Source organism: Balaenoptera musculus, chromosome 5 (assembly GCF_009873245.2).
Source record: "Balaenoptera musculus isolate JJ_BM4_2016_0621 chromosome 5, mBalMus1.pri.v3, whole genome shotgun sequence".
Taxonomy (NCBI): Eukaryota; Metazoa; Chordata; class Mammalia; order Artiodactyla; family Balaenopteridae; genus Balaenoptera; species Balaenoptera musculus.
In genome coordinates this window covers 112,482,663-112,506,434 of record NC_045789.1, presented here as the reverse complement: position 1 = coordinate 112,506,434, position 23,772 = coordinate 112,482,663, and the positions used below count along the sequence as shown (strand labels likewise).

Here is a 23,772-nt window from a genome sequence, read left to right as displayed (position 1 = left end):
ACTCATAAAAAGTTTTTCACTTAATATTGGGGGTACATAAATCTGGTGACATTTAAAAGAAAATCTGGTCTAATATCTTCATCATTAACTTCTTAAGAATCTAAAAAATAAAGGAGAATGGCCATCCTACTTTTGCAGACTCTACTGTTAGCATTTAAGTGGGTCATATTGGACAAAGCTCCCTAAATTTACTAAGAAAAATTATAAAATCAAACCGTATACAGCAATTTAAGATTTTTCTATTATGCAAACATGATTGCTTGAAAATAAAAATACAAAGCTAAAAACCATATTCTCTCCTTTCATATGTGTAACATTTGACTAAAGCTATTGAATATCAAATTAATTTCATTTACAGGCATACTTCAGAGATAGTGTGGGTTCGATTCGAGACCATTACAATAAAGTGAATACTACTGTAATACAGCAAGTCACACGAATTTTTTTGGTTTCCCAGTGCATATAAAAGGTATGTTTATTATACCTATTATCTTGTAATAACCTATAATGGAGTATAATCTGCAAAAATACTGAATCACTATGCTGTACACCTTAAACATAATATTGTAAATCAACTATACTTCAATTTTAAAAAAGTTATGTTTACACTATACTGTAGTCTATTAAGTGCGCAATAGCATTATGTCTAAAAAAAACAATGTACATACCTTAATTAAAAAATACTTTTTTGCTAAAAAAAGCTAACCATTGACTGAGCTTTCAGAGAGATCATAATCTTTTTGCTGGTGAGGGTCTTGCCTAGGTGTTGAGAGCTGCTGACTGATGAGGGTGGCGGTGGCTGAGGGGTGGGTGTCTGTGGCAATTTCTTAAAATAAGACAACAATGAAGTTTGCTGCTTGATTGGCTCTTCCTTTCACAAATAGTTTCTCTGTAGCATGCAATACTGTTTGATAGCATTTTACTCAGTAGAGCTTCTTTCAAAATTGGAGTCAATCCTTTCAAACCCTGCCACTGCTTTATCAACTAAGTTTATGTAATATTCTAAATCCTTTGTTGTCATTTCAACATCTTTACAGCATTTTTACCAGGAGTAGATTCCATCTCGAGAAACCACTTTCTTTGCTGACCCATCAGAAGCAACTCCTCATCCATTAAAGTTCTATCATGAGGTTGCAGCAAATCAGTCACATCTTCAAACTCCACTTCTAATTCTGCTTCTCTTGTTATTTCCACTACATCTGCAGTTACTTCCTCCACTGAAGTCTTGAACCCCTCAAAGTCATCCATGAGGGTTGGAATCAACTTCAAAACTCCTGTTAATGTTTAAATTTTGACCTCTTCCAATGAATCATGAATGTTCTTAATGGCATCTAGAATGGTGAATCCTTTCCAGAAGGTTTTAAATTTACCTTGCCCAGATCCATCTGAGGAATCACTATCTTTGGCAGATATTGCCTTACAAAATGTATTTCTTAAACATAAGCCTTAAAAGTTGAAATTACTCCTTGATCCATGGGCTGCAGAATGGAGGCTGTGTTAGCAGGCATGAAAACAACATTAATCTCATTGTACATCTCCATCAGAGCTCTTGACTGACCAGGTGCATTGTCAATGAACAGCTGTAGTTTGAAAGGAAACTTTTTTTCTGAGCAGTAGATTTCAACAGTGGGCTTAAAATATTCTGTAAACCATGTTGTAAACAGATGTGCAGTCAATTAGGCTTTGTTGTTCCATTTATAGAGCACAGAGTAGATTTAGCATAATTCTTAAGGGCCCTAGGATTTTTTGAATGGTAAATAAGCACTGGCTTCAACTTACAGTCACCAGCTGCATTAGCCCCAAACAAGAGAATCAGCCTGTCCTTTGGAGCCAGGCATTCTCCTCTCTAGCTATGCAAGTCCTAGATGGCATCTACTTCCAATAGAAGGCTGCTTCATCTACATTGAAAACCTGCTGTTTAGTATAACCACCTTCATTATCTTAGCTAGATCTTCTGGATAACTTGCTGTAGTTTCTATATCAGCACTTGCTGCTTTCCCTTGCATTTATAAAGATGGCTTCTTTCCTTAAACTTCATAAACCAACCTCTGCCAGCTTCAAACTTCTCTGCTGTAGTTCACCTCTCTCAGCCTTCACAGAATTGAACAGAGTTATTTAGAGCCTTACTCTGGATTAGGCTTTGGCTTAAGTGAATGTTGTGGTTGGTTTGACTTCTACCCAGACCACTAAAACTTTCTGCATATCAGCAATGAGGCTGTTTCACTTATCATTTGTGTGTTCAGTGGAGTAGCACTTTTAATTTCCTTCAAGGACTTTTCCTTCGCATTCACAACTTGGCTAACTGGCACAAGAGGCCTAGCTTTCAGCCTATCTTGGCTTTTGACATGCCTTCCTTATGCCATAAAAATTGCTGGAATCAGCTTGTCAAGTTCAGTGCAACTGCTGGAATTGCATTGAATTCAGATCTTTCTATTCATGAACATGGTATTGTCCTCCATTTATTTTGGTTTTAAATGTTGTTTTGGTCTTACAGATCTATTATTGATTTATCCCTAGTTATTTATGTTTTTCATTGCTAACACAGAAAGTAATTTTTAAAATATGCATTATCTGTTTGTTGCTGGTATACAGGAATAAAGTTTTGTTTTTTTTTTTTTTTAGGAATAAAGTTTTAATACAACTAATAGATAGCATTTCACATTAATAGTTCAGGAACAATATCTGATAATACCAAGTGTTAGGAAGTGGTACAATGAAAACCCACTGTTGGCAGAAGTATAAACTGAGATAATTGCTTTGAAAAGTCTGATATGTTCTAGTAAATTTGAAGATGTGCATGAGCTATGACCCAGCAATTCAATTCCTGGGTATGCCTAAAGAGTCTCCTGTACATGTGTACAAAGAAACATTTACAAGAATGTTAACTGAAGTAGTTTGTAATAGTAAAAAAAAAAGTCTTGAAATAATCTAAATGCTTATCAACTTAAGCATTGGCTTATTCACTCAATGAAACACTACAAAGTAGTAAAAATGAATGAACCTGAGCTGCATGTACTAAGATGGAAATTTTGAATGAATATTTCAGTTAAGAATCACTACCCTGCGGGGCTTCCCTGGTGGCGCAGTGGTTGAGAATCTGCCTGCTAATGCAGGGGACACGGGTTCGAGCCCTGGTCTGGGAAGATCCCACATGCCGCGGAGCGGCTGGGCCCGTGAGCCACAACTACTGAGCCTGAGCGTCTGGAGCCTGTGCCCCGCAACGGGAGGGGCCGCGATAGTGAGAGGCCCGCGCACCGCGATGAAGAGCGGTCCCCGCACCGCGACGAAGAGTGGCCCCCACTTGCCGCAACTAGAGAAAGCCCTCGCACGAACCGAAGACCCAGCACAGCCAAAAATAAATAAATAAAATTAAATAGCCTACTTTATAAAAAAAAAAAAAAAAAAGAATCACTACCCTAAATCAAAGACTTAATCAATCAATGTCTATTGTATTTAAAGTGACTATATCGGGGAATGAAAACACCATTATTTCCTTCAAATTAAGAAGAGAAAACGTGGTCCTCATAAAAAGCTGCAAGTGCTAGGAACCATGTGAATCCTAGAGAAATGAGTGGGGATAAATGCACAGAGAGTGAGGGAATGCATGAATAATTATGCAATTAAAATTTGAGTCTAGGCAAGAAATGATGATAGCTTGGACTAGAGTGGTGTAAGAGAAATGAATAGTTTAAAGAAATATTTAGAAGATAAAAAACATCTGGTATGGGAGATGGACTGGAAAATGAGAGATGAGAAGTATCAGAATCTCAATGGGGATGTAACAGAAAAGCAGCAGTCAAGAATGGAGGTACAGGGACTTCCCTGGTGGTGCAGTGGTTAAGAATCTGCCTGCCAATGCAGGGAACACGGGTTCAATCCCTGGTCTGGGAAGATCCCACATGCTGCGGATCAGCTAAGCCCGTGCGCCACAACTACTGAGCCTGTGCTCCAGAGCCCATGAGCCACAACTACTGAGCCCGCATGCCACAACTACTGAAGCCGCGTGCCTAGAGGCCATGCAATGAAGAGTAGCCCCTACTTGCCGCAACTAGAGAAAGCCAGCGCACAGCAACTAAATGTCAGGGGTGAAAACGATAAAGGACAAAGTGATGTAAGATGCTGGAAAGGCCCTCTAGGAATACACATAAAATAAAGCTGAGTTGTGAAATAACTGGTTAAAGTCCCATCATGTGTGCATTTATCTTTCATGAATTCAGTCATATGCCCTGGAGGGAAGGGTGAGGTGAGAAATAAGATGGGCAACAATCCACCATCGTATTCAAGAGTGTGTATACTCAGGTGTATTAATTATGGTGAAAGTTGAGCTGCTGAAACAGGTTCCAAAAACAATAATTTAAAGAAAACAGAAATCTATTTTCCCTTTTTAAAAACAGTCTAGAGCACTCCAAAGCCATCCATGGACATTCCTTTATACACAATCCTTATGCCCCTGAGAGCTGTCTCTAAGTAATGTAAGTTTCTATATAACCATTCTACTATTGCTGATGATGTGAAAGTAGACTCAAATATGTAAAGGATATTAAAAGGGTAGAAAAGATAGACTATCATACTCCGAATGATCGTGGCATGTAAAGGAATTTGGAAAAGCTTGAAAGTAAAGAGGTACAAAAGTGGCAATTCTTGCATATATATTTATTTGTCAGTGTTGTGAAGGCAGATATCAAGACAATCTTTTATTAAGGATAAAATCAGTCTCATCAAGAATAGAATGAAAATGCAGTTTTTTATGCTTCTACATGTTATTATGGAAAGCAGGCAAATACTCATATCAAAGTGACTTAAGTAAAAGATAACTAAAAAATTCTCATAAATCCTACATTGTTATTGTTCCTTTTCTTCATATTCTCTTGTATAGTATCTGTTAAAATAACAGTCTTTCCTTATATTTTCTGTTTGACATTATTAAAAAATAATGAAGAACTATGGTAAACTGTTCCACAGTCTATTAAAAATTAAAAGCTTCCCAAGTCTACTCTTTTCTGGACAAAAGATTGGAAAGGTTACAAATGGAAGCCTGGCAAAAACTATTACATTGAAGATGATGGACACATTGTTTTTCAATTAGTATCAAATACATCAGTGAAGATTTAACCATTCAAATCTCAAGGGATGATCTATCAACAGATTTTCCACGTAGAACAGCATCAACATAGGTGGTAATAATAAAGTAATAATATTTACTGTTAAATAAGCCCCTCCCTAATGAAGGCAAATTTAGGAAGACTGGATGTTCAAAAAATTTATTGTGTTCCTTGGAAGAGACAAATCTTCCTGTTGAACATGTTGAAGATGGAAACCATGGGTTTAAAAAAAAAGTCACTGTCCTTTAAGAGGAGCCTGATTTAGAGGAGACCAACAACTAGAAGGGATCTTAGAGGTCTTTTAGTTCTTTCTCGGTCATCCTCTGCAGTCTGTGAGCAGCATCTGAAATTGTTGACCACCTTCTTCTTTCAGAAACTGTTGCCACTTACGTGTCTATGATTTTGAACGTTCTAATTTTTCTTACTTCCCTGGATAACTGAATGACAGACATAGCTATGTATTTATATTTAAAATACAGACGTGAGTAAAAATTGACCCATGTACCCAGGAGGTTTACAGTCTAATGGGGTAGCCACACAGGTAAATTAACAACTACCATGCTCTGAAAGGGATATGTTCAGATGAAGAGCATCAAAAATCATCTGAAGGAGAAGGAATTAGCCAGGCCCCCAAGTAGTGGAAAGGAATGTTTCAGGGAGCAGCAGCTACCAAAGGCAAAGGGGAATGAAAAGATCAAGACTGCATACATTAATTCTGCCAACAAGTATTTACTAAACATCTACTACATACTATGCACATAACTTGGAGCTGTGTATTCAATGGTAAGCAAAACAGGCATGAACTTGTTCCTTTACACTGAGAGTGGAAGACACACATTAACCAAATAATCACACTATTTCAGGTATAATTATAACCCGAGGAAGTGCTGAGAGGATAAGGAAGATGGTTCCATCATGGTGTGAGAACTCATCCACTAAGGGTAGGAAAGAGATTAGGAAGAATTCTGTGGGAAATAATCCTTGAGCTGGCATCTAAAAGATGAGTGAGTAGAAGTTATCTAACTAAAAAGGGAAGAAACTGATTCAAGGAAGAGTGTGGCATAAATGAGGCAAAAAAAAAAAAAAAGGCAAGGAATAGATAATGTGAGGTCTTGAAAGCTACATTAAATATTTCAGTCTTTATCCTAGAAGTATGGTAAACCACTGAAGAAAATGGTAGGGGACATTCAGAACTTGACAACGTGGATTTGGAGGATGAGTGAAAGGGAGGAGTTTATTATGATTCGCAGGTTCATGGCTTTGGTAACTGTATATTATTTTACTACTCACAAAGTAGGACACAAAGTAGTAAAAATGGTCGGGGCTTTAAAAAAATGAAGAAAAGGAGTAAAGAACTGTGAGCAGGAAAGAAAGATGAGCTCAACTTTACAAACCGAATTTGAGGTTATGTTGATACCCAAGGGGAAATAGTAGGCAATTAAGATATTCAGGGCTCAGACTGAGATGACTGAGCTCATTAGTACGCAGGTAGTAGGTAAGGTCATGTGTTTTCCTGCCATCACCCAGGGAAAGTACATTAAGGAAGGAAAATATATTAAGGAAGAACAGAGTGAGATTCAGAACACAGCCCTGGGGAGTCTTCAAGGTACAACACAGAATGTTCAGGAAATTCATATCCATTTAAGTCTGCTACTATTTGCCTTCCTAACTTCTGAAATCTCAAGAGAAATATCTTATGCTTGTATATTTCTCAAAGCTGACAAACATGCAGAAAACCAAACTGAATCGTTCAATAATGACTACTGATTAGTATATTTTAGCAATATACATTATGATAAAATATTTAACATTCTCATTCTCTATACGGTCTCTTTAAAAAGTAAGTCAACATAAAACTGGTAGGATATATATTTAACTATGTGAGTGATGCCAAAGTTAGGGAATTATCTTGAGGAAAAAAAAGGAGAAAATACTGTTCCCTAGATTTTACAAGTTCATAAATAATACTCATTCATTCAGTAAACATGAGATACTAAAAATGAAGAAAGATAAAGATAAAACATAGTCCTTGACCTTGAGAAGCTCTCAATCCATACCATGGTATATACCAGGAGGCAGCAGACTATGGTCCACAGGCCAAATCTGGCCCAATGCCTGTTTCTGTAAAGATAGTTTTATTGGAACACAGTCACATTCACTTATTTACATATTATCTATGGCTGCTTTTGTGCTAAAACGGCAACGGTGAATAGCTGCAACAGAGACCTTATGGCCTGCAAAGCCTAAAATATGCATTACTTGGCCCTTTACAGAAAAAGTTTTCAATCCCTAATACACAGCAGATTTAGGCCTGTAGAAAATATTACTGCCTCAGGGAGATAATATTGTTTCAGGGGGTTAGAGCAGGTTTCACAGGGAAGGTAATATTTAAGGATAAGTAAAAGCTCACCAAGAACAGGAAAAGAAGAAAACTATCACATACAAAGGCACAAGATGAGAGAACACTGTATGTTAGGAAAACAGAAACAGGTATAGTCCAACTGGTATACAGGCCATTGGGGATGTACCAAGTGAAAGAATGGCAGAGAATCCTTTCACTAATTCCCCCCGCCTGTGCTGCCACGCTATGTACACAAGGAGTAAAATCTACAATTTTAATGCTATGTTCTAAGGAAAATATAATTAGAAAATGCAGTTAGTCTAGTAAAATAGATTAAGGTTAAGTTATCTTGTCAGGAGTCTGAACTTCATACTACTCTGAATTGGAAGGTTATCATTTATCAAAAAAGTTAAAATACTAAGGTTTATGAATGAGTTAAAGTTTTTGAAATTAGAATAAGTCATTGTTTTCCTTTTAATGTTATTCTGATGTGTATTCTGACATGATTTTCTGAATAAGAGAACAAAGAGTGAGATCATACTCTTTACCCAAATGCAGAACTGCATATAATCCTGAGTATTCAGATGGACATTATGTTGCATGTTTGAATGCCATGCAACTCATCATCTGTCACAGAAGGAAAAAAAGGTTGAGCAACTTAGCTGTAGGAAATAGTTAGCAGATGGAAATTGTTAAGCAAGGGAATGGCATGATCCAGTGTGGTTTTTAGAAAGCTTAACTCTACTGATAGGAAGGGGAGATGGCATGAAGTGTAGAGATACAACAGGGAGAGCAATTTGAAAGACAAAGTTTAAGGAAGAAGCACAGAGGAAGGAACAGGTTCAGTATGTATTAAGGAAAGACTGAATAGCTGATTAGTGAGGACTATAATGTTCGTGGTATAGAGACTGTGAACAGAGCTGTTAATCCCTGATTAGGGAATACATGAAGCAGAGGAAGAAAAAATCTAGGGGGAAAGGAAATGCACTATTTCAGATATTTAATGGGACACAAATATTAAATATTAGATACTTTAGATAAGTTGATTTGAGGAGCTTTGGTACATCTAAGTATATCTCTTCAATAGGCAACTGAAAATACAATGCTGAACCTCTGAAAAGAAGTCTGTTCAGAAGACATGAGATTTGGAAGTGGTGGTGGTTGAAACCACAGGAGTGGATGAAATTAAGAGAACTAAATAAAGAAGAGAAAAGACAGAGAAAAATTCCATATTTAATGGGCAGATAGAGTAAATATAGCCAGGACAGGAACAGGAAAATAAAAAGATAAAAGCAATGTTGCAGAGGTCAAGTGCATAGTTTCAAGAAAAGGAAGACAGCTTATCACACAGAATAAAGAGCCAAGTTGCGGAGATATATGCATAAGATCTCCCAGTGACAAAGTACACGATAATGCACTGAGAGATAGAGCAACTAAATGTTTATAATATTTATGTTTAATAAAATGTTTATAATGTTTAATACAAAACCATGAGATATTAGTGGTTAAGGGTAAAGGCTCTCAATTCAGAGGGACCTGGGCTGCAATCCCAGCTCTGCTATCTTGGGCAAGTTAAACTTTCTAAGCTTCAATTTTCAACCTACAGTGTATATAATAGTACTCACCTTCCTCACAGAATTGTGGTGAGGAATAAATGAGATAATGTAAAATACTTAAGAACAGTGCCTGGAACACAGGAAGTAATCATATGTTGGCAGCTATTATTAAAATCATTTCTACCAGGAAAGAAAACAGCAAATCATTGTAAATTATCGTCTGAAGGCAATTTTGTTGCTGGAGCCAAAAAGGCCAACAAATGTTAAATATCAAGAGAGATATAAAACATGAGCATACTTTCATATAAAACTACAGTACATCTTAACCAGAACCACTATGTGCAATTATATGGTAAGATAAAAATAGGAATTAAAATACAACACAACAAAACTTAATTGGATCTTTAGTTTGAGAAAGAAAAAATTAAGAACACGGTAAGTGTCTATACAAAAGATTTCTCGTACTACCCAAAAAAAAAAGGAGAGCTGACCAGCAGATGGAGCCCTCTAGAATGTGTGGTAGGCAAAACTCCCTGGAGTGAAAAAGTATGACTCATTAGGATGTCTAAATGTTATTCCTTGAAGATATTTAACTCCCTCTGCTTTAACCATCAAATAACTTTATTAGTAGCAAGGTTTCTGACATACCTTAACACTGATATTGATATTCTGACTAGTCGACATATTCTAGAATATAAAATACTAGAATTCTCTAATATGTTATAAATTTAAAAATAGGTAATTCTGGTTTTGAAATTGGATAGTGAAAAGTAAGTGATCTGACTCTGAGCTACCCCTGGAAATCTACAAGGCTAAGAAATCAGGCCCTGGATTATAACGCACCCTTGTGAGGCCCAGCTTAAAGCAGCCTAAGAAAGCCCAGGATTCTTCCGCCTATGGTCACTACATTGACAAAATATAAATCAAGTTTTTGAGATTGCTCCTCAACTTTTTTGCCCTTAGATGAACTACTAGTTAAGTACCTAGACCTATAACTGAAAGAAAATCAGAACTACCAGGTGATTAAAAAAAAGCAACTACTAACATGAGAGGTAAAGTTTAACCTTATTCTGTAAACAACAATTAACTATAACCACCTTCCTCTGCATGTTTATTAGAAGCTCCTAAAATGTTAAAATGAATATAAAACAATAAGTTAATCAGAAGATTCAAGTAACGGACTGTCCAAACCTACATTTATGCATTAAAACAAAAGGATGGATATCATTATTATATTGTTTTAGATGACAGTGTCCACAACCCACAGACTCTCACTGCCGCAACAGAACTTGTTTGTTCAAGTTTTGCCCACAGCCGGAAGAGTACAGATCCAACTATTATGATTTTATGACACATCTACAGACAATTAACACTCACAATGATTCACTGATTTTCCCCTCACCCTTCCCTATGCTGTCAAGTTCATGTGCTCAGGGAGTAAAACCTGTAATTTTAATGCTATACTCTGAGGAAAACATTTTCAGTTTGTAAAATCACCATCAAAGAACAAAACCCCGAAATCCCACAGACACCAAACAATGTACTCCAAAGTGAAATATAAATGATTTTTGCTTACCTAATTTGAGTATAAGATCCTATTTTTAGTTATCCTACAACACAACTACAAATGAACAAATAAAAATATTAACAAAGCCAAAGATTCTGTGGCACCTAGTCCTTAGGCAAGCCTATTTAAGCAGCTTGACTATTATGAGTATCCACGAATAAAAATTAGAAGTAACTTAGATGACTTTTGCTGACAAGATAAAAGAGCTGCCATGTTCCCCTGTAACAGTAATAACCCTTAAGTCAGGAAAACCAAAATACTAAAACTAGGCACAAAGTCTTCAAGTCCTTACTTTTCCATTCAAGGGACACTTAGTGTAAAACCCTAACTACTCTGCATCAGAGAGGTGACACAATGCCTGATGAACGAATGAGTGACTCATATAAGACCTACACCACCAAAAGATCCAAATGATAAATCACTAGGCTTCAGTATGTGTCTATGTTGAACATCTTATTATCTAATGATGTTGGTTAAATGGGACAGATCGTGAAAACTTAGCAATCTGTTCCAGAAAGTGCAAAATTAATGTCTTATTCCTTACATAAAGTGGTGTGGTTCAGATTTTCAATTCTAAGTTTGAATTCCTGGGAAATATTTAACAACAACAACAAAGGCAATTTCCAAGGAATTTAAGTTTTTCACTACCTTATGAAATAAAAAACACAAAAATGGAATAATTACAAAATTCTATTATTCTATGGATGGTAGATGAGCAGAAAAACCTAGGCATATCCCAGATTTAATCAAGAGAACTTCAGAAGGACTGTGATTTCCCTAGTGTTACAGGGCTTGTAGGTAGCAATCAGGGTATGGCATTTCCCTCGAAATTCAAAAAAATTAATATGAAAAAGCTACACACTGCTCCTCTTGTTATTAACATTAAGAATCCGAATGCCCAGTGGAAACCCAGCAATTCGCAAGTATCAAAGAACGGCTCAATGTCTGAAACCCTATTTTACTCCAGCATCCAAATAACTTCTACTAAAAAATCTCTCGGAGACATCAACTTTTTGGAAGAGATTCTCCACCTGCTCTGTCAGAGCCAAAGAGAGAATCAAACACATAGCTACTACCAGCTTTAGCAATAAACCAAGCTCAACGTAGGGAGTGCTCGGGTCGCCGTGGATCCTGTTCTACTGACCATTCGTGTGAGGGTGCCCCGTGCTTCCTAGAGATAATGCCTCCCGTCACTCTTTCCCCGCGTGATAGCGCGCCCGGCGAGAATCTCGCTCGGAGGCGGCAAGAGCGACACCCCGCCCCCTTCTCTACCTCTTTCCCAGGGCCTCCACTACGACAACCCGCTCGACGCCTGTTCAGCCGTGAGGGTACCGGGGCTCCCAGCCTCCTCTAAGCCATTGGGGGAGTGAAAGGGGTTCCCTGCCAGGGGCCGAATAGGAGGAGCCAGCGGGCGCCGGGCCCCTCCCCCCGGGGGCTTACCCTCCGCCTCCGCCTACTCGCTGCAGTCGCCCAGCTTCCTTGCGGAGGAGACCGAAGCACTGCGTCCAGCAGCAGTTCCCCATTGCATGCCGCCCAGGTGCCGCCGCTCCTCCTCCTCCTCCAGCTCAAAGCCCAAACCCAGGCCCGTCAGCCGCATCCGCGCGGCACGAGCCGAATGGGGGTTCGGGGACCGAGGGCGGGCCGGCCGGAGCGCGGCGGAGTGAGAGGCTAGGGCGACGGGAGGGACAGGCGCTCGGAACAAAGGCAGCGGTTACTCCAGCGGCCGCCGAGTCGCCGCTGTGCGAGGGAGGAGTGCCGGGCAGCGGGCTCTAGACTCCCTCGTTGTCCTCATGGCCCCTCGCTCGCCTCAGACCCCCAAGCTCAGATCCAGTGACCGCCTCCTGGCGCCGAAAGAGGCCAGTCCCCGCGAGTCGCGCGCCCAGGCCCCGCCCTCCGGCGCACCCAGACCGGCGCCTGGCCACAGTCGCCGCCACACCCCCGGGCTTTCCCGGGCCCCAATAGGCCGTTACCTCGGCTGCCCCGCCTCCTCCGGCGACTGGCCTTACGTCACTTCCGCCAGCTCCGGGGTACGCATCTCAGTTCGTGGGTGTGGGTGTTTGTTTTCTTGGACCTTGACCTGACTAGGAAATCTTTTCTCCTTGCAGTTTCCCGCCTCTGGGTCCCGAGCGTCTCCGGTGTCACACTATCAAGGCTCAGTTTTCGAACTTTGTACCAAAGCCTTGTGAGCGGCTTACCTAGAGCCCCGGGCCAGGAGTCATCAGGTGTGAAGGGGGCACTTCTCTGTGAGGTGTGTGCTTAGGTTTTGTTTGTATTACACCATAAGTGGCAAATAGAGTCAGGGAACTGACTGTGGTTGTTTTGAAGCACTAAGAATTTTTTCTCTCTGGTCTCTAGTTTGCGTTTCAGTCTCCATACTGTCAACATTGTAGGGAAGTTTATAAACAGTGCCCTACTGGCCTTATTTGTTCTGTTTAGAATCAAACTGTCAAATAATTTCGGAGGAGCAGTTGGGGTCCAGAGGAAATATGTTAGAGGGCTAAGGTTTTTCAGGGACACCAGCCTTGCCAGTCCAAGCGTGCTTCCCAGAACAGTAGTAGGTGGGAAGAGACAGCTACTCTGATGCGACTTGGTTTGTGGCACCCTCCTCAAGTGCTCCTTTAAAACTAGGTTTTTTTCTGTGGTTGGCCTTAAAATCGGGTGTAAGTCATGGCTTAGTAAACGCCTGGTCTAGTGGATAGGATACTTTAATTACTAACTAACCAGACATGCCAATTTTTAGGAATATTTTTACATTTTAGAAAATTGTTATTAATGATTACATATTCTTTGACCTACTCATTTTCTTGCTTCCTGAATTTTATTCCGACCTGGGTTTCAACCTTAGCCCTGCTACTTCACTAATTTTGATTTTATTTTGGTCTTAGTCTTTTTTCGTAATCAAGTGTATAGGGATATATTTGGCCCAATAGTCTGCCATCAGTGAATGTTGGCGGAATGACTGAATGACTTCCTGAATAGTGACTGTATTTTCTTTTCCCGTTTCAGCCCCTGAAATCAAGCAAATATATTTGTGAAATAGTCTTTAAATTTTAACTCTACATGTTTAAAGCAACTGGACTTTCTATTCCAGTTGGAATTTCTATTCTATGGAATACTAGTCAGCAACAAAAGGGAACATATTACTGATACACACACCTTAAATGAATCTGCAGGAAATTATACTGAATGGATACAGTATCACTTTCCCAACCCTACATTTGGGCATGGGTATGAAATCAGTAAAGACAATAGACAAGTGTATCACAGCTAAAGAATTTATTTATATGGCAGTTGCCCAGGCAGAATATTCAGTTAACCAGTAAGAGACACAAATAGATTATTTACAATGATGGGCACTTAATGTCAGCCTTCTAGAGAGACCCCATGTGCCCACCTTCCAGGTAATAGGACCTTTCTCCGTCTTCCCCATCCTTTTCAAAGTTCCTTTCTCTCTCATAGTTTATCCTGAAGTCAAAGCAAGAGTTTTTCTTACAGATGCTCTGGAGTCAATCAGGATGCAGTCTGTACCTTGAACTGTCTTTTGGATTAGTGGTTCCAAATTGGAATCTCTCTTTGCTCAGAACTCCCTCTGTATTGACTATTAATCACTTTTTGTTATTTTGAGATTGGTTGCTACCATCGTGCTGTTTTGGGGGTTAGGGGTTCCCTGCTGGGGAAGAATTCTGTGCTCCCCATTGCCACACTGGTCCACTGAGTTTATCGATGTAAATGCATCCTTTTAATTCATTGGAGCATTGTTTGAATTACCAAATTTACACAGGATACTAGATATGACCACTACAACATGGAGATAATAATGAAATTTACCTTATGGGATTGTTGTCAGTATAAATGATTAAGCATTTAATCAAATGCTTAGTAATATAAAAGTAAGTGCTTAGAATAATATAATTACACATATAATTCCAATCGTGTACTCTGTATATTATGCTGTAATTATCTGTAATACCATAAATGTAATATAAATATTAGCTGTTATTATTATCCACAAACCAAAGGAGATTTTCATCAACAAGGTATTCTTTCCTTTGTGGCTACATCCTTGGCATCCCATGAAAAAACTTAGCTTTTTCAAAATTGCACTTCTTAGGCATGCATTCAGACATACCCCACATTACTACTTGAGATCAGGCTCTAAGCAAGTGTGGCCTACGTGGGAATGAGTTCTCAAACTCTCAGGCCTTATCTGTCCCATGATCTGCCTCTTTCCAGGATGACTGAAAGTCAGAATATCCACTGACTTACAGGGAGACCTCATCCCCTACCAGCTAGGAGTGTTTGTCTTGGGAGCTCACAATCTCACCATAACACAATAATCCAGTATCATTATGTTTCCTAAAGTCTTGTTATTAATTCTTAACTGTGTAAAAAGACCAATAGTCCAATCCAGGTTTAACTTAACCCAGCATTGCCTAGTTCTTTTGTACATATTTACCTTCATTATGAAGTGAAAATTTAGGTGCACTAAACCTAGTTTCAGCTTCTGAATGCTCAACAGTGGCTTGAAAAGAGCATATTTCCATAAAAATGAGTCCTAACATTTTGCAGGCATGTCACAGCTTAAGTTCATACTTAAAAAACAAACATTTCTCCAAAAAAAAGTCCAAGTGAAGCAACTCTGCCTACAATGCAGACAGCCTTTGCATTATCTTACAGAGGGGTTTAGCTCCTTAAAATCACTCTTCTCAAATGACTTTATTTCTGCAGTGGTCTTTTACTTTACATTTGCATAACTAAATAGCTAAATGGACCATTTAAGTGATTTTCCAAGAACAAAGGGATGCAAAGATGGGCTTAAAGATAAAAGGGAAAGTAGAAGGGGAAATTACTTAACTCTTGGCTGAATCACCAGTGACCCGTTTATTCTGACTTTTGGGTGTGTGATGAGCTTCATTAGTTGGTCAGTACCACTGAGTACAATGCACACTGAGTGATTTCCTTCCTTCTTTGCTCATTCAACATTTACATTTCACAAAGAGAGGGATTAATAACAGTTATGTGATTAATATGAAGTGCTTCCACTGGGTAGAGTTTGTCCCAGATCACTCTTGCCTGTTCAGAAACTGTGTACTAGTAATTTGAGCAGGGAAAATTTAACACAAGTAATCATTAAGTAGGTAAGTAGTGGTTAATGCTAGAAGAAACTTGAAGGTCTAACAGATGTAGCTACTGCAGGGAGCTGCCACCAGCCCGGGACTGAGGAAAAGTAAAGAGAGAAGAAATTTAGACATTTAGAGGAAGGCCCTACATACTAGACATTCACACCTCTGAGAAGACAGTGTGGATGCCATAGAAACATGCTGCCTATCACGGTGGTAACTGAGAAGCTAGATGGAAAGCTGTCTGCTGGTGAACCCAGTTCTGTAGGCTAGGGGGCATTCACCACTGAAGTAGAGGGCTGTGGCCACTGTGGTAATCACTGCCAGAATTCTTTCCTGCTGATCTGCTTGCCACCATATGGAGAACAGAACAGCAGAAAAAGCGTGAATTGCTTCTTCCAGCCTTGCAGTGTCCCTCTAGCACCCTTATTGGAAGATCCCAGCATAGAGCCTGCCAGCAAAGGAGAAAGGTAGTCTGCACAATTGAGTTGTAGCATCAAAAAACAGGGCAAAGAAAGGTGGGAGATATAAAGGAAGCTTTTTAATATTGATGTGATCTGGGTTAGGAAAAAAAAAACCAAGGTCTGTCTTCTTTCTACTTAAGGAGTTGGAATTTACAGTAACCTCAGAGTTTTGAAATGCCAGGCCAAGAAATTAACATAAAAGTGGTTTTGATGCAGTGATGCCCTTGAGATTTTTTGCAAAGCAAAAACATATTTGGTCTGAGGGAGGGATATAACTTCCATCTAGGTTGCACAGGACTCCCGTGGATATAAAACCACACTGAAAATGAACCTGCGATCACATATTACAAACTACCATGACGTAGGCATGACACAAGGATAGCAGAGGAAAAAAAATCCCATGCATTTTATAGAATAAATGTAATAAAGCAAGCAGATAGATACTCTAAAATAAGTATGTTTAAAATAGTTAATGTCATAAAAAAGAAAGCATGGAAATACAAGAGAATAGTTAATTAAAACAACTAATAGAAATGAAAAATGAAGATATTAAAATCAAACACTAAGGAGAGATTTCTGCTTTCAGTTAAGATGTAGAAGTACTTGAAAGACAAATGGTAACAAGAAAAACCTCAACAAAGTTAAAATCATATTTTTCAGTGAGGTCAGTGAGGAATGAAGAATGAAAGAAAACCCTGAGGAACTGCTTTTCAAAGAGAAATGAGGCATTCATAAATGAACAGAAAGCCTCAGCAATTCCCCACTTGGGAGTAGGCACCTGGTCTAAATACAGGCAGATGGAGAATTAGCTTGTCAAAGATGGAGATGAGAAGAAACCAACCAAGATTTTGACAGTAATGTGGGCTTGTGGGAATTTGGAAGAAGACTATAGTAGATTGAGTTTTCCAAAAATGTCCTCAACAGTATCTTCCATCCTACAGAATCTTTCCTACAATGTGACAATGACATTACTTCCACAGAGTCGTAGTGTTCATGGTCCCTCCCTTGAATCTGGTCAAGTTTGTGACAATGATGAAAATAATGATATGTGAATTCTGAGGCTAAGTCATAAAAGGTGTTATAGCTTCTAGCTGGACCTCTTGGGATGCATGACTTTGCAACCCCAACTGCAATGTAAGAAGTCTAAAGCTGCTGTGGTGTGAGGAAAGGTCATGTGGAGGTGTTCTGGATCATCCCAAGCTGAGTTTGCAGCCAACAGTCGGGATCAACCCACAAGCATGTGATTGGAGCCACCTCTAGAAGATTCCTACTCCCTGGAGGCAGCTTACTCCCAGCCTGATTCACATGATCCCTGAACATAATAAAATGATCTTATTTCAAATTTTATTGTTTTATTTCAATTCAAATGTCTTTGTTTAAAATGTTTAAACTGCTAAATTTGGGGTAATGTGTGATGGAGCAATAGATAACTGGAATAAGCTCCAAATTTGAAAATAAATTACCCACCTTGACAATTCTCCCCTCTCCACATACCACTTACACCCAAATATTGCCAAGAAAGCAGCAATATAAAAATATTGCCAAATATTGCCAAGAAAGCAGTATATAAAAAATATACTCCTCTACATCCTCACAATGTTTGGAGTTCTGGGCCTTATCAGAGTTGAATCTAAAAATGAGCCAAAATTATCTGAAAGTACCCAACCTCCTCCCAACTCAAATACTTTAAAAAAAAAAAAAAAGACATAGAGTTAATGTGTTCGGAGTTGGGCTAATTATGGGTGAATTAAAGCTAAAAAAAAAAAGTGTGGCTTGACTCTGTTCAACATAACTTTTGGAATAATCTGAATAATCACCCTCACCCTAACTGAGGAAAGGGCTTACACTCTCTGGGAATAATCAAAATGAAACAAATTACATTTTTGTTTTCATTGCTGTTTTACATAAATATCTAAATTTTTTTAATGGGTGTGAAAATAAGCAGGAAAATGGGACTATAATCAAGAAAAATAGTCAATAAAAGTAGACTTAGAGATGACCCACCTCTTCGACTCTACAGACAGGAACTTTAACACAACTGTTATAAATATATGAAAGCATATACAAGAAAGCATGGATATAATACGTGAAGATATGTAGTATTTCAGGAAAGAAAAACATCAAAAGGAAAATAAATTTTAGAACTAAAAATTATATTGAAAAATACAATACCAGAAAAAATTTTAAAAAGTATCAGTTACTCTTAACAGCAGATTTGATAGTGCAGGAGAAAGGATTAGTGAACTTGAAAATAGTGAAAAAGAAATTAATCCAGAGAGAAAAACAGATTTGGAAAAAAAGTCAGATTGTCAACAGCCTATGAGATAATATCAGGTGGTTCAACCTATTTGTGCTTGAGTTCCAAAAGAGGGGGAAGGAGAATTGGGTAGCAAAAAGTATATGAAGAAGAAATAATAGCAAAAAATTATTTACACTTGATCAAAAACATCAAACCACATAGCCAGAAGAACTTAACAAACCCTACACAGGATAAATACAAAGAATCCACATCTACGCATATCCTGGTCAAATTGCTGAAAATTAAAGATAAAAAGAAAATCTCAAAAAAAAAAAAGCATTGGGGAAAAAAAGACTCATTATAGGAGAGTAACAGTAAGAACACCATCTTACTTATCAGAACAAATGCAAGCCACAACGGAATATCTTTAAAGGACTGAAAGAAAGAAAAAAACAACTGTCAACTTAGAAGTCTATATTTAGGGAAAATATCCTTCAACAATGAAGGCAAAATAAAGACATCTTCTGATAAACACAAACAGAATTTTTAATGCAACAGATTTTTATTACAAAAAATGCTAAAGAAAGTTCATCAGGCTGCATGAGAATGATACCAGATGGACATGCAGATTTATAAGAAAGAATGAAGAGTGCTAGAAATGTGGATAAATATAAGCCACTGGTTTTTTTTTTCTTTAAAATTTTAAAAGGAAAATTGACCTTACAAAGCAAAAAGAACAACAATGTATTGTGGGAGTCGTAGCATGTACAAGTAAAATATATAACAGTAGCACAAAGGAATGGAGAGGTTAAATGGAAATACACGGTTGTAAGATTCTTCTATTAGCAGAGAAGTGGTTTAATATAATTTCAATTTCTATGGTAAATTAAAGACTCATATAATAATTCCTAAAGCAGGATTTCTTAATCTCAGCATTATTGGCATATTGGACCAGATAATTCTTTGTCATGGGGTCTGTCCTGTACCACCTGTACAGGATGCTTAGCAGCATCATTGGCCTCTAGCCACCAGATGTGTTGTATCCATGTTTCCCAGTGTGACAACCAAAATTTCTTCAGTTATTGCCAGTGTCTCCTGGGAAACAATATTGCCCCTTATTGAGAACTGCTGCCCTAAGGCAATCACTAGAAGACACACAATAAAGGCAATACACACAAACACACACACACACACACACACACACACACACACCCAAATAGTTATAGCTGTAAAGCCAATGGAAGAGGTAAAAGGGAATATTAAAAGCAAGGAAATAAACAGACAAAGGACTCAATCCAAAAGAGTGCAGTAAATAAGAAAAAAAACAAGGAAGAATTGATGGGACAAATGAAAGACAAATGACAAGATGGTAGAACCAACCATATTAATAATTACTGTAAATGGGCTAAACACATCAATTCAAAGGTAAGAATTTTTTTTGCAGACTGGATTAAAAAAAAAGATCCCACTATATGTTGTTCACAAGAGATGCACTTTTAATATGAAAACAGATAGATTAAAAATAAGGATAAAGTAAGTTAACTATACAAACACTAAATCATAGAGCTGGTATGATTATGTTCATGTGAGACAAATTGGACATCAATACAAGGAACATTACCAGTGGTAAAGAGGGATGTTTTATTATGATAAAGTTGAATTATCAAGAAGACATAACAATCCTAACTTGTGCATGTACCTAATAATTGAGTCTGAGAATTCAGCTGCCATGTTAGACCATGTGAAGGAGAGCTGAAGTGCTCTGCCCACAGCTCCAGCTAAGCTTCCATCTGACAGCCAGAACAATTGCCAGCTACGTGAGTAAGGTCATCTAAGCCTTCTAGTTGTCCAGTATCTTAGTTGATATCATATGAAGAAGAACCACCCTGTCACCTTACAGAATTGTGAGAGATAATAAATTGTTTTAAGTCACTGCATTTTGGGGTGGTTTGTTATGCAGCAATAGATAACAGATACAATACTTAAATCTGAAAAATCAAGAACTAGCAATAAAAGCATGTTATTTAGGGATACGAAAGTCATAACTAAAGGAATCAGTAAAAAAAATTTAAAGTGGTTGCCTCTTTGATACTTTATTACCTTGGTACAAATAAATATTTTTTAAAAAGAGAACTTATGAACTAGTAAAAAATTCTGAGGGAGTTGCCCAGGGTCTAGTACATAAAGATGGAAATATGAAAAAGAGGTTAATAGAGTAGTATATAGAATAGACAGGTATAATAGGAGTTCCAGAAGGAGAAGCAAGAAAGAATAGGGTTTGGAAATACTCAAAGAGATAATATCTGAAGTATCATCAATACTTGATGAGAAATGAATCCTCAGATTCAGAAAATACAATTCCTGAGGAAAATAAATCCATATCTAGACACATCATATGAAAACTGAAAAACACCCAAGTCATAAAGATCTTAAAAAGGACCCCAAAAAAGAAACATATTGCATTTATAGGAGTGATGATCCTCAAAAGACTTCTCAATGCAACAAGAAAAACCAGAAGACCATGGAGTAATATACTCAAAGTGCTGAGAGAAAATAAACCAATACTGAGCTAAAACATTGTTCAGCAGTGAGAGCAAAATAAAGGTATCTGTTATATCTAATATATAAAAAGTCACACAACTATGGCATTTACTGTTGTTCAGATACTGGGATACTTTCATACTGATTGGTAAACAACATACTTGTTGTTCCAAGCCCTTGGAGTGTCCCTTAGGACCCTCCCTCCCATCTCTATAGAATCTAACAACTAAAAGGTTAATTCCTGGCACAGAGAGAGGCTTCCAGGACCTTGTTCCAGCCCTGTGAATGGTGTCTATTTTGATTAGTTGGGTCCTGCCCATCTGCCAAATCCTGCTTCCCAGGCACTGCCATTGGATGTCCCAGAGAACCCCCAAAGGACTGGCCTATTCTTTTTTTTTTTTTTTTCTTTAAACATCTTTATTGAAGTATAATTGCCTTACAATAGTGTGTTAGCTTCTGCTTTATAACAAAGTGAATCAGTTATACATATACAATAGGTTCCCATTACTCTTCCCTCTTGCATCTCCCTCCCTCCCACCCTCCCCATCCCACCCCTCTAGGTGGTCACAAAGCACCGAGCTGATCTCCCTGTGCTATGCGGCTGCTTCCCACTAGCTATCTATTTTACATTTGGTAGTGTATATATGTCCATGACACTCTCTTACCCTGTCCCATCTCACCCCACCCCCTCCCCATATCCTCAAGTCCATTCTCTAGTAGGTCTGTGTCTTTATTCCCGTCTTGCCACTAGGTTCTTCATGGCCTTTTTTTTTTTTTTTTTTTTCCTTAGATTCCGTATATATGTGTTAGCATACTGTATTTGTTTTTCTCTTTCTGACTTACTTCACTCTGTATGACAGACTCTAACTCCATCCACCTCATTACAAATACCTCCATTTCATTTCTTTTTATGGCTGAGTAATATTCCATTGTATATATGTGCCACATCTTCTTTATCCATTCATCTGTCGATGGACATTTAGGTTGCTTCCAGGTCCTGGCTATTGTAAATAGAGCTGCAATGAACATTGTGGTACATGACACTTTTTGACCTATGGTTTTCTCAGGGTATATACCCAGTAGTGGGATTGCTGAGTCGTATGGTAGTTCTATTTGTAGTTTTTTAAGGAACCTCCATACTGTTCTCCATAGTGGCTGTATCAATTTACATTCCCACCAACAGTGCAAGAGAGTTCCCTTTCCTCCACACCCTCTCCAGCATTTATTGTTTGTAGATTTTTTGATGATGGCCATTCTGACCGGTGTGAGATGATATCTCATTGTAGTTTTGATTTGCATTTCTCTAATGATTAATGATGTTGAGCATTCTTTCATGTGTCTGTAGGCCATCTGTATATCTTCTTTGGAGAAATGTCTATTTAGGTCTTCTGCCCATTTTTGGATTGGGTTGTTCGTTTTTTTGTTATTGAGCTGCATGAGCTGCTTGTAAATCTTGGAGATTAATCCTTTGTCGGACTGGCCTATTCTTTGCCTGAGCCTATCACCTGGTCCTTGTTGTGGTGGAGGTCAACGTGGGTACCACTGGAAGTATGTGCAGGTACCTGCCAGCCTACAGGTTTATAAGCCAGGTTGCTATGGCTCCCATGTGCTAGCACCCAATATACAATGTTCTCCAGGCCAAAATGGACTTCTGTCCCACTGGAGCAGCCCTTGTATTCTTGGGGACAAATGCTCAGTACCAGTCTGACTCCCTCCCCAATGCTGTGGCCACCTGCTGCAGGCTGACTCGCCTTTGGATTCACCTTTGAATGGTCACTTGTGGGAATTGTAATCTCCTTAGGACTTTGAGAAAGCTATGAAGAAACAGAGAAATCAGTTAATAGCAGTAATGGAGGCCACTTTTGTCCCCGCTCAGGTGCTGCAAGTTCTTCCAGCATAAGAGACATTCCATGACAGACACAAGGCCACAGAGGATAAGCAGACCTACATGGGTGGTTTGGAGCCAGAGGATGCCCTTTTTATTACCCTATTTATTTTCAGTTCTATTTAATAGGATGACTTTGTTAAAACCATTTTTACACCCTCCATCACAGGCACACAACATTTGTTTTTATAGTAAAAATGAGAACTAAATTATATACTGCTTGCTCTGTGTCAGGCATCACTATAAACATATATTAACACATTTGGGTCATAGAATCGCACTTGGGTCATAGAATTATCACTATCACTCTCATTTTACAAATGGTAATACTAAAACATAAACAAGATATTCAAAACTTAAGTTGAAGGGTTGGTATTTGAACCCAGGAAGCCTAGACACAGAGTCAGACATAATCATTGCAATGTTGTGCTTCTTTTCTTCTGGATTGTAGGATTAGGTTTAACCGAATTAAGTATGATAATCCTGTAAGAGATAATAGAGTTAATAACTATGTAAAAATCTTAGACAGTAATATGAGAATTGGAAAAAAAATTAATATAGGTCAATATTTTAACAATTAAAATTATTAATATTATAACCACAGGACCAGCTCAAACTGGTCCTTCTCTGTTGATAAAAAGGATGTTTAGTTGTCCTGCAGATACAGCAGAGCCAAAACTGCAAGTCATGTAACCTGGGCATGTGCAGAGAAGGAAAGCCCCCCTCAAATAACACTCAGAACCTACATCTCCTCCCCTTGGAACCTGAACACTGGAACCCTTTCAGAAACAAGGGGTCCGTTGTCCAGGAAGGTCGGATGCTGAAACCCACCATTACATACCTTACCATCTATGGCCAAGTGTAACGCTCTCCAGTGGAAACCTGCCCTGCCAGCAGTTGTACATACCAGTCTGTCCTCCATAATTCAAAAAAGTTGAGCCCTGCCTCCTGTCTTGC

General features: G+C 38.4%; 1 protein-coding gene and 1 long non-coding RNA gene across 5 annotated transcripts in view; one reads left to right on the top strand and one right to left on the bottom strand.

The window, feature by feature from the left end:
* The window catches only part of AP1AR (adaptor related protein complex 1 associated regulatory protein), a 35,463-nt gene extending 22,993 nt beyond the window's left edge, over window positions 1–12,470 (bottom strand). For 2 of the 3 annotated variants that reach the window (XM_036852182.1, XM_036852183.1), the window contains exon 1: window positions 12,007–12,443. In XM_036852182.1, coding sequence (XP_036708077.1) covers window positions 12,007–12,089 — 83 coding nt within the window. In that variant the 5' untranslated portion in view covers window positions 12,090–12,443. Of the gene's footprint in view, window positions 1–12,006 lie in introns of all 3 variants that reach the window. The other variant, XM_036852180.1, reaches the window with a different exon arrangement.
* LOC118895270 lies at window positions 11,964–17,458 on the top strand. 2 transcript variants are annotated; one of them, XR_005019919.1, is made up of 3 exons: window positions 11,964–12,103; window positions 12,672–12,814; window positions 16,811–17,458. It is a non-coding gene; the product is annotated as an uncharacterized LOC118895270 (long non-coding RNA). The 2 variants fall into 2 exon arrangements; XR_005019920.1 differs by lacking the exon at window positions 11,964–12,103 and adding an exon at window positions 12,474–12,593.
* The last annotated feature ends 6,314 nt before the right edge of the window (window positions 17,459–23,772 follow it).